The 12,035-nt window shown below is 23.7% G+C and overlaps 1 protein-coding gene across 1 annotated transcript; it reads right to left on the reverse strand.

Annotated features, from left to right (window-relative positions):
• Positions 1-3,986: 3,986 nt before the first annotated feature.
• On the reverse strand, positions 3,987-10,661 carry MKS88_001062 (uncharacterized protein; the record flags this gene model as incomplete). Its single annotated transcript, XM_067219716.1, has 2 exons — positions 3,987-10,085; positions 10,566-10,661. The coding sequence occupies 2 exons, from the start codon at positions 10,659-10,661 to the stop codon at positions 3,987-3,989; spliced, it is 6,195 nt and encodes a 2,064-aa protein (XP_067074994.1).
• Positions 10,662-12,035: the final 1,374 nt, after the last annotated feature.

The raw sequence follows: 12,035 nt of genomic DNA on the forward strand, positions 1-12,035 counted from the left end.
TAAATAGCATAATATATTAAATAGCTTATATAATAGCTGTGATAAGATAGACAAAAAAAAAAAAAGGCTGCATATTTTTTCTTATTCTACAAATTATATATTATTTTGTACTATATACTAAGGATGCATATAACTTTTATATGCATTATTTATTTTTAAAAATGCATTATCCTAATATTTTATTCACTCTATGACATTTTTATATTGTAGGAAGAACGACACCAAATATAAACGACATTATGGTCTTTCTATTATATTATTTTAAAAAGAATATTATAATTTTTATATAATTTTAAAAAATATATTATATTTATTATTGCTTAAAAAAATATTTTTTAAATTTAATAATTAAGTTATTTTTTTTTTTTTTAAGTATAAAATTTATAAAATATAGTAGATAGAAATATTAAGCAAAAAAAATTAAAGATTGTTAATGGTAAATATGATAAAAAAATTTAAATACATTTTAGAATAATTATTTTACGAGTTAAATAATAATTCTATTTTGATAAGAGTGAAAAAAAAATGTTTGTAATATAATGTATATTAATAAAATTTTGGAAAATATTAGACATTTCATTTTGTTCTTAAAAATTGCATGCAAGAAAAATATAGGAATGTATTTATTTTTATTCATTTAAAAATATATACTTTCCCAAATGTTATAAATTAAATTATAACTCTTATACAACTAGAGTTAATAAATTGTGTTTTTTTATGAAATAAATACTTATTAGAAAAGCAGAAATATTTTTATGATTTACTGCTATTTATAGTTGAAGATCTTATAAAAATGTTATATGCTAAATATATGTTTTTAATTATATATTTATTAAGTTTATACCAACTTGTTTAAACAAATTAATCAGATAAATAATTAATTAAATGAAAAAATATAAAAAAAATTATTCAATTTAATATTCTACAAAACTAATATTATTCCAAATTTTTATTACACAAAAGTAAGATAATAAATTTTTTGTTTCAATTCTTCCTTTCGTACATGCATTATTATATATATTTTTATATAAATTATATACACACATTAAAAGGTGCTTTATTAGTAACGTTTAAAATTTTGTATTACTTGAATATATCTAATTAAAATTTTACATAAAAATAGGTATTGGTATGTGAAAAATATAACAGCGCATCTTAAAAATTAACACTATATTATTAAGCATGTATATAATGATACAAATTATTTAAACTTATTAGCTCTACTTAAAAAATATTTCCAAAATTCTTGTGCAACTGAACTGGACATTTTTAGGAGATTTTATTTTTTCCTAATTTATTTTTTAAATGTTATAATTATCAAAAAAATTCACGTCAATTTTAATTAAGCATATTTATGCAAATCAAAGAATAATCAATAAATAATTTTCATTTTTTCGCGAAATATTTAACGCGTTCTCATTTAAATATGAATATTTTGAATCAATAATAATTTAAAATGTATATATATACATACACATTTATATATTAAATTAAAATGCGTCTGTTGTAGTTGTCTTGAAAAAGTACTATAAAAGACAAATGGGAAAAAAAATATATATATATTTGAAAAAAAAACACGAAAAATTTAAAAGAATATATAATATGAAAATAAAAAATGTATAATTTAAAAGAATATATAAAATGATAATAAAAATACGTAAAAGTTCAAAATAAAAAATATTATGATTTAGATTCCAAAAGTATTGTACATAAAGCAATCTTTTTTTTTTTTTTTTTTTTTCATAATTCTCTCATTTCATAGATTCAGAATAATTTACATATAAAAGGATATATATCGCGTTAAGATAAAAAAAAATACTTATTTTTGCTGTTCATTACGTATTACATTCATTTAATCGTCTCACATTTTATCTCTTATAGTTAAAATATATACGTAAATAGATTAACCAATATAATTTAATAATTACATATAAGAAACTTACCCTATTAAATTGCTCTAAAAAAATATATTCCATTTTATTTAATAACAATTTGTTAATTTCTTTTTTATTAAAAAGATTGAAAAGTTTTAAAAATTATTATTTTACCTAAATTGTTATGAGTATTTTTTTTTAATTAATAAAAATATGGTTTATCCTTAAATTAAACAGTACTTATGCACATCAAAAAATCTTTGATGATTTGCTTCCACTTCTTCCTTAAGTGTTTATTTTATATATGTGCAAATGTCAATATGAAGAATAGGTTACGTTACACAAGGTACACCTGCATATATATATATATATAATATATGTGTGTCTGTGTATGTACATTTATGTATTGGTGTATGTATATCTATGAGTCCATTTATGTACATGTACGTATCTGTGCACGTGTTCATATATATTACAACTTCCTACTTTCTCCTGTACAAGTATTATTCTTTATGTTAAAGTGAGATTTATTTGAATTAGTAATTTTTATAAAATGCAGAGAAAGAGTTCAAAATAAAACTAGATCGCTATTGTTTTTGCAACTGTCCCCCATATATTGGTATTCATAAAAAATGCACAAGTTATGGATAATATAATTATTATATACTCTGAATATACAAATAAATGTTGTTTGAGAGAGAAATATAACATCACTGTGTTAATTTATAATTAAATTTTGTGTATTTTCTTCTAGGGGAAATGTACCCTAGTTTGTTAGCCTTTGATATTTCTATTTTTACGTTCATCTTACAAAAATTAGTTTTAGTTAGTCACTTTTATATTAGCACTTTTTATCTTAATACGCAATTAATGAATGAAAATAATAGCATATATATACATATATATATATATGCATATACACATGTATATGTTTATTTAAATAACATATAGTAGTGAACTTTTTTTAGTGTATATAAAATTTTATTATACATCTTGTGACTCACGCGAACTCTTAAAAACTCAAAAAACAAATTTTACTACGAATAAAACATTTATAAAAATTATTATTCGCTAGATAAATTTACTACATTTAAATTTATGAATTGTATTTATTTAGGTGTGTTTTATAAACATGTACATGGAAAAACAAACAAGAATATTTCCATCTATTCAAATAGCCAAATTCATAGTATCCTCAAAAATACAATTTTCGTATAAAAAAATAGTCATAATAAAAATTAAAGTCTGCTCTAAAACAAAATTAAAAAAATAATATTATAAAACAAAATAATAATTTAAAATAATGAAAGTTATTGCTAAAACGATATTATATATTTTTATTCTGCACATGGCTACTTGACATTTTATTTTATCGAAGTATGAGATAATTTATTATAATATTTACATTAATAATCATTAAATAATAAATAATAAAAATTAAAGTTTATTATAATAGTTTATTTTACCATAATATAAGCATGCATAAACCATAAGTTTTGAAAATTAAAAATATGTAAAATAAACGTTAGGTCCATTAACTTTTTTAATTTTTTTCGATTTTAAAAAATTACAAATTATAATACATTCAAATATATACATATAAATTAATAAATATATATGTACACACAATGACATGTATATATAAAATTTTCATACCAGTATATACGTTAAAAAGGAATTAAATAAAAATTTACTACATCAAATATATACAAAATTAATATTAGTAAAACATATATATATATATACATATATACATGCACATATTAATACATGTACCGTACATATATATATATATATATGTACTTATACGCATATATTAATATATATATATATATATATAATATATATATATAATATATGAAAGAAAAAATAAGAAAAAACTTGAAGTTAAAAAAATATTACCTAATATTCAAAATTGTACACTAAAAGCACACATTTTAAAAATAAAAACCTCAATTAAAAAGGTATAAAAAAAAAAAATTAAGTACATTTTTTTTCAAGTTACTCTTAAATACTAAAATTTTATTGAGAGTACAAAAAATTGTACTCTAAATGTATGGATTTACAAGCATACATTTTTATTAAGTAAAATTTATTAATATATATATATATTTACTCGGTTTTATCATAAAAACTTGATAAATAAGCCCCTATACTATGTTGCAATTCATTAAACAAATCGACATACAAGGAATAAAATTGTCTTTTCTTCTTTTTGTTCACTGTTGTATCTACCTTTGATAAAAGATATGATACTGCAAATATGGTTATGCATGATGACAATATAGAGGAAACAACAGCTCCAAATGCAAATAGTCCTACAGAACCCATTCCAGTGAAAAAGGGTATGGTAAATATTTTATATTTATTTATTAAATTTTTTAATTTACTAAAAAATCCTTCGCTAGTCTTAACGACATCTTTCGTTTCACGTTTTGAGCTGAACGCTCTATTTACTTCTTTTTCAACTTCTTCATCTACCCTGTGAACAAAATTCTTTACTGTTGTCACATGTTTTTTAACTGTTTCTGAATTTAATCCCACCTTTTGCGACAAGTCAAGTGCTTTGTCCTTAAAATTTTGTGCAGTTAACTTCTCCTGTTCACTTTTTACTAATTTCTCCGACATTTTCTTTCTTGGTTTTTTAATCTTTCGTTTCTCATCCTTTTGTTTCTCATCCTTTTGTTTCTCATCCTTTTGTTTCTCATCCTTTTGTTTCTCATCCTTTTGTTTCTCATCCTTTTGTTTCTCATCCTTTTGTTTCTCATCCTTTCGCTTTTCACCCTTTCGCTTTTCACCCTTCTGCTTTTCAACCTTCTGCTTTTCAACCTTCAGTTTTTCAACTTTTTCTTTTTCACCCTTTCGCTTTTCACCCTTCTGCTTTTCAACCTTCAGTTTTTCAACTTTTTCTTTTTCATCCTTTTGTTTTTCCTTCTTTTCCTCTTGAACTAATTTACTTGGTAATTTTTTTCTTGATTTTTTATCTTTTGATTTTTTCTTTTTTCCCTTTTCTACTGACCCTTTATCTGACAAGGATTTTTCAGATAATTTTACATTATCTTTTTTCTTCTGTCCACTTTTCTTAATAGATTTTGAAAACATATTTCTCAAGGATTCAATTTCTGATTCCGGTACATCTCGACCTGTGGCCCTCTTTATCATACTGGATACATTTTCTTTCGATTTTACAAAATCCTGTAGTTTACCTAATAACTGTTTATTCATATGCACGTTTCTGGGTAACATCTTAAATAAATCTCCTTGTAAATCTGCCCCATCTTTTTCTTGCTCACCTTCAGTTGTTTCTGCATCTACTTCTAAATTATCTAATATGTCACTTTTTAAATCTACTTCTTCTGTACCTTCTTCATTTTCTTCTAAAACTTCATCTGTAGTTTTTTGTACTACTTTTTTGATGTCTTCCCCAATACTATTATCTCCAATAATTGATACATTTTCTTTTTCCTTTTCTTCCATAATTTCCTCAGCAACTTCTTGTAGTACTTCCTTGGTGTCTTGTTCAACAATATCTTCTGAAACTATTGCTATACTTTCTTCTTTTTTTTCTTCCATAATCTCATCTGCAGCTTCTTGTATTACTTCTTTAATATCTTTATTATTATCTTCTGAAAGTACTGATATATTTTCTTCCATTATTTTATCTGCAGCTTCTTGTACTACTTTTTCAACATCTTGTTCAATATTATCTTCTGAAACTATTGCTATACTTTCTTCTTTTTTTTCTTCCATAATTTCATCTGCAGCTTCTTGTATTACTTCTTTAATATCTTTATTATTATCTTCTGAAAGTACTGAAATATTTTCTTCCATTATTTTATCTGTAGCTTCTTGTACTACCTCTTCAACATCTTGTTCAATATTATCTTCTGAAAATACTGCTACACTTTCTTCTTTTTTTTCTTCCATAATCTCATCTGCAGCTTCTTGTATTACTTCGTTAACGTCTTCAGTTTTAACTTCTTCAGTTACTAATCCATTTTCTTCCATTATTTTATCTGCAGCTTCTTGTACTATTTCTTCAACATCATCTTCAATATTCTCCTCTGAAATTACTGACACATTTTCTTCTTTTTTTTCTTCCAAAACTTCATCTGATGCTTCTTGTATTACTTCGTTGACGTCTTCAGTTTTAACTTCTTCAGTTACTAATACATTTTCTTCCATTATTTTATCTGTAGCTTCTTGTACTACCTCTTCAACATCTTGTTCAATATTATCTTCTGAAAATACTGCTACACTTTCTTCTTTTTTTCCTTCCATAATCTCATCTGCAGCTTCTTGTATTACTTCGTTGACGTCTTCAGTTTTAACTTCTTCAGTTACTAATACATTTTCTTCCATTATTTTATCTGCAGCTTCTTGTACTACCTCTTCAACACCTTGTTCAATATTATCTTCTGAAAATACTGCTACATTGTTTTCTTTTTTTTCCTCTAAAACTTCATCTGCTGCTTCTTGTATTACTCCTTTAATATATTCTTCAAAATTATCTTCTCCAATAAATGCCAAATTTTCTTCTTTTTCTTGAACAATTACATCAGCAGCTTCTTGTACTATTTCTTCGACATCATCTTCAATATTCTCCTCTGAAATTACTGACACATTTTCTTCTTTTTTTTCTTCCAAAACTTCATCTGATGCTTCTTGTATTACTTCGTTGACGTCTTCAGTTTTAACTTCTTCAGTTACTAATACATTTTCTTCCATTATTTTATCTGCAGTTTCTTGCACTACTTCTTTGACGTCTTCCCCAATACTATTATCTCCAATAACTGATACATTTTCTTCTTCTTTTTTTTCCATTATTGCATCTGCCGCTTCTTTTACTACTTCAATATCTTCTTCGGTAACATCTTCACCAATAACTCCTACATTTTCTTTATCATTTTGTTCCATTATTTCTTCTACTGCTTTTTGTACTACTTTTTCAACGTCTTCCTCCACATTAACTTCTGAAACTACTTCTACACGTTCTTCTTTTTTTTCTTCCATAATTTCATCTGCAGCTTCTTGTATTACTTCGTTGACGTCTTCAGTTTTAACTTCTTCAGTTACTAATACATTTTCTTCTTTTTTTTCTTCTAAAACTTCATCTGCTGCCTCTTGTACCACTTCATTCACTTCTTCAATATTATCTTCACCAATAAGTACTGTATTTTCTTCTTTTTCTTGCATAATTTCTTCTGTTGCCTCTTGTACTACTTTTTTGACGTCTTCCCCAATATTATCTCCAATAACTAATACATTTTTGTAATCATTTTCTTCCATAATTTCATCTGCTGCTTCTTGTACTACTTCTTTGATGTCTTCAGTTTTGACTTCTTCAGCTACTAATACATCTCCTTCTTCTTTTTCTTTCCTTATTTCTTCTGAAGCTTCTTGTACTACTTCTTTGACACCACCTTCTCCAAAATTATTATCTACTATAATTGATACATTTTTATCCTCATTTTCTTCCATAATTTCATCTGCTGCTTCTTGTACTACTTCTTCTACAACTTCTTGTGTATTATGTTCATTATTCTCTTGAACAGTTTTTTCTAAGTACTCTCTCATATTGTCCATCAAAGTTTCATCTTCTTCATCTAAATCATCAGTTTCACCTTCTTCTAGGTCAAAATTACCTGATAATAAATCTAGTAAACTTTTTTGGGGGTCTACATTTAATTTTTCTGATAATTCTTCAGGTAGTTTCACGTTTCCAGAAAGTATTTTTTGTACATTTTGTTTAATCTCTTCTTCACTTTGTCCTTGGAACAAAGCTTCATCATTTTCAGTCTCAGTATTATCAGTAGACACATCCTCCTCTTCACTTAATGTTTCTGATTCATTTTTTTCGATTTCCTTTTTATTTCCGGAAAACATACTTAATAAGTTTTTATTTAAGTTTTCATAAAACTTTTCTGGTTCCTTTTCCAATCCTTGCACATCTCCTGAAAACATATTTAATAACGTTTCTTTAAAGTCCTTGTCAGCATTTTTTAACATACCTTCTGAATATTCATTTTCTCCTGCTGTTTCTTCATCATTTTCTTCTTCACCTATCTCTTCATTTTCTTCCACATCTTCTTCTGCAACGACTTCTGTAGATTCTTCCTTATCACCTGTTACAGGACCTCCTACAACATCTGTGTTTTCCTTCTTCGTTTCTTCGTTTCCATTTATATTTTTGAAAACATGTTCTAATGCATCTTTGTTCATTACTACTTCTTCTAAATTCAATACATTTAGCAATGCATTTTCATTTGTTTCTACTTTTTTTTCAAAATTTTCTAATAATTCCCCATTCACTTCTTTTAAAATATCTAGTTCATTACCTTCTACATTTAATTCTCCATTTTCTTCTAAATTTTCTAATACGCATTCTTTTACTTCTTCTAAACTATGTAAAACATTTTCATTTACTTCCTCATTTACATTTATATTTTCTTCTAAATTATCTGACAATTCTTCCCTTGGCTCTTCCGTTACAAGTACATTATTTAACATATCATCTCTTATTTCTTGTAAACTTTCTAATATGTTTTCCTCTTTTTCAACATCGTTTTTTATATTCTCTAACAAGTCATTCAAAACGTTTTTGTTTTCTTCTACTTTTTCTTCCATATTATCTAACAATCCATCTTCTAATTCCTTTATATTTTCCAATGAGGTTTCATCTGTTTCTTTATTTTGTTCTAGAAAATCGAAGATGTTATCTTTTACATTTTCGTCTTGGTTTTCAACTACATTATCTAATAAGCTATCTTCTATATGTTCTTTACTTTCTTCTAAATTTTCTAAAAAATTACCATTTACATCCTCCCCATTCTGTTCTACCCTTTCTTCTAAATTATCTACTAAATTTTCTTCTATTTCTTCTAAAAAATTCAGTGTACTTTCATCTTCTAGAGCCTCATGCGCGTATTCCTGGGAAACTTCTTCTGCATGTTCCTCTATATTATCAAAAGCATTTTGATATACATCTTCTAACTCTTTATCTTTTACTTCTTCGTTATCATATACTTCTCCAATTTGTTCTATTTTACCAAATATTTTATCAAATACTTCTTCTGTATGTTGTGGATTATCTAATATGTTATCATGGTCTCTTTCATTTAGTTCCACACCACTAAATACTTCATCATTTACTTCTTCTATATCTTGTACATTATCAAATATTTTAACATGTGTTTCTTCATTCTGTTCTACTTTACCAAATACCTTATCAATTACTTCAGCAGTAAGTTGCGTATTATCAAGTTCGTTATCATTTATATTTGTACTTTCTTCTATGTTTTCTAATGTGTCATAAGGTACTTCTTCACTTAATTCATCGTTCTTTCGTAAATTATAAAATACCTCACTTGCTTCAGTTTCCTCCACTTCATTTACACTTTCTTCTTCTACTTTATCTAATATATCATAATTTACACTTTCTTCTTCTACTTTATCTAACAAATCATAATTTACACTTTCTTCTTCTACTTTATCTAACAAATCATAATTTACACTTTCTTCTTCTACTTTATCTAACATATCATCATTTACACTTTCTTCTTCTACTTTATCTAACAAATCATAATTTACACTTTCTTCTTCTACTTTATCTAACAAATCATCATTTACACTTTCTTCTTCTACTTTATCTAACAAATCATCATTTACACTTTCTTCTTCTACTTTATCTAACAAATCATAATTTACACTTTCTTCTTCTACTTTATCTAACATATCATCATTTACAATTTCTTCTACTTTATCTAACAAATCATAATTTACACTTTCTTCTTCTACTTTATCTAACATATCATCATTTACACTTTCTTCTACTTTATCTAACAAATCATCATTTACACTTTCTTCTTCTACTTTATCTAACATATCATCATTTACACTTTCTTCTACTTTATCTAATACATCATCATTTAATTCGCTTTCCTCAAGCTTTTTCTTCAATTCTTCCAGTATATCTTCATTTAGCTCATCACTATTTTCTAAATGATTTAAAAAAACCTTATTAAAATCATCATTATCTAAATTTTCGGTTGTACTTGCACCATCTTCTGAATTGAATGCAACATTTACATCTTGCGTTGGAAAAACAGACTCACTTGTTTCATCAATTTCTGTTAATGATCTTTTGAAATTAAAATTTGAAATTTTATCTAACTTATTCGCATTGCTATTCCATGAATTATATGAGGTGCACTAAAAATACAAAGCAAAGAAAAAAAAAAAAAAGTTGTAAAAATTTTTTTTTATTTGTTTTTTTTTTTTTTTTTTTTTTTTTTTTTTTTGTGTATACGTGGGTATAAGTGCATATGTGTATATGTATCCTTATAAACGAAAATTATTATTTTATAAAAAAATTATTATTACATATACGTAACAATTAATTATGAAGCAAAAATCCAAAAAAAAAAAAAAATAAAATAAAACAAAAACAACTATAAAAAGGACAAAATGATGTAGCATATAAAATATAGGGAGAAAAAAAAGAAAAATTAAAAATAAAACAAAATAAAGAAAATTCAAATAACGCAAAACATAATAAAATTAGATCTTTTATTTTTGACTTACATTATTATTAGGAGATAAGTGAATTACCCATATTAAAATAGTATATGTAATTATTTTGATCAGAATTGGAAATTTAATTATTTTTTCTCTCATATGACATTTTTTCACCGTCCACATGTTGGATCTATTAAATATGTTACTTATATTACGTTGATAGTTTTCATTATGTTTAGATAAATTGCAGTTGTAATTTTTATTTATCATTTTTTATTTCACAAAAATATAATAAATAATAAAGCATAAGGTGGAAATGAGGATAAACAAAAAATACGTCAAAAATATTCTTGTATTAATTTTTTATAAAAAAACACTTAAAAACATTTTATTTATAAAAAGGGAAAAAGAAAAAAGATAAAATAAAAAAGAAAAAAAAAATTTATAAAATACTAAAAGTATGTGTTGTATACCTACATATAAGCATATTCCCTAGTATTATATATATACATATATATATATATATAATAATTAATAAATTTTATTATTACAGTAATTTATATTTATTTTTTTTTTTGAAAAAAAAATTAAATTAAATAAAATATTATAATATAAACAATAAATCTTAATAAAATAAAAGAAACTTTTAACCGTGATAATTCATAAAATTATAAAATGGGGATTATATAAAATATTAATAATCATGTTATTTTATGCTATATTATTAATAATATATATTTATACAAAGCTGGGAAAAAATAGATTCATGAAATATTTAAAACATAACAATTTTAAATGGGCTTAATTTTTAAAAAAATGTAATATCTATTTTATTCTCTATTATTATATACAAAACTTTTTATTATTTATTACTTCTTTTTGAATGTTAATTGAAATTATATCGTAATAAAATGTATAATTTGTATTATATATATATATATATATATATCTTATAAATATATATACACATGTGCTATATAATATTATATATATATTTATTAATTAATTTTTGGTCATAGAATCAATAACGCAAGAGAAAAAAAAACTGTTTTAAAATAGTGCCTTATTTTTCTTTATAGAATAACAATTATATTAAGAAAATATATACATACAAAAAAGAAAAAGAGATTGATTTGGGGGTCAATAGTACGGTAATTTTTTTTTTTTTTTTATACTTACATTAAGTGAAATAATTAATGTTTTTTTTTTTTTTTTTATCCGTGTACAATAATATATATATATATATATAATATATTAAGAAATTCTGAATTACAACTTCTATGTGTTAACTCTTTTTTTTTCTAGGTTTATTTATTTTTTTCTTTGGCAATTATGTAGAAATTATTAAATTTTACATTATATACTATTGCATTATACTAATAATGGAAGTATGGATATATAAAAAAAAAAAAAAAAAAAACTCAATGAAAATTTGTGTTTAAAGTTTCCTATTCTAATAATTAAACCCTAGTTTCACAAATTTTTACATGCAAAAATTTCTTTTCTGTTTAAAGGAATTATATATATATAAATACATAAATATATACAACCTAACCGAAAAATAACTTTTATTAGAAAAAAGTAAATAAAATATAATATATATATATATACATTATATTATGTACAAACATAAAAAAAAAAAAA

This window comes from Plasmodium brasilianum, chromosome 4 (genome assembly GCF_023973825.1).
Source record: "Plasmodium brasilianum strain Bolivian I chromosome 4, whole genome shotgun sequence".
NCBI lineage: Eukaryota > Apicomplexa > Aconoidasida > Haemosporida > Plasmodiidae > Plasmodium > Plasmodium brasilianum.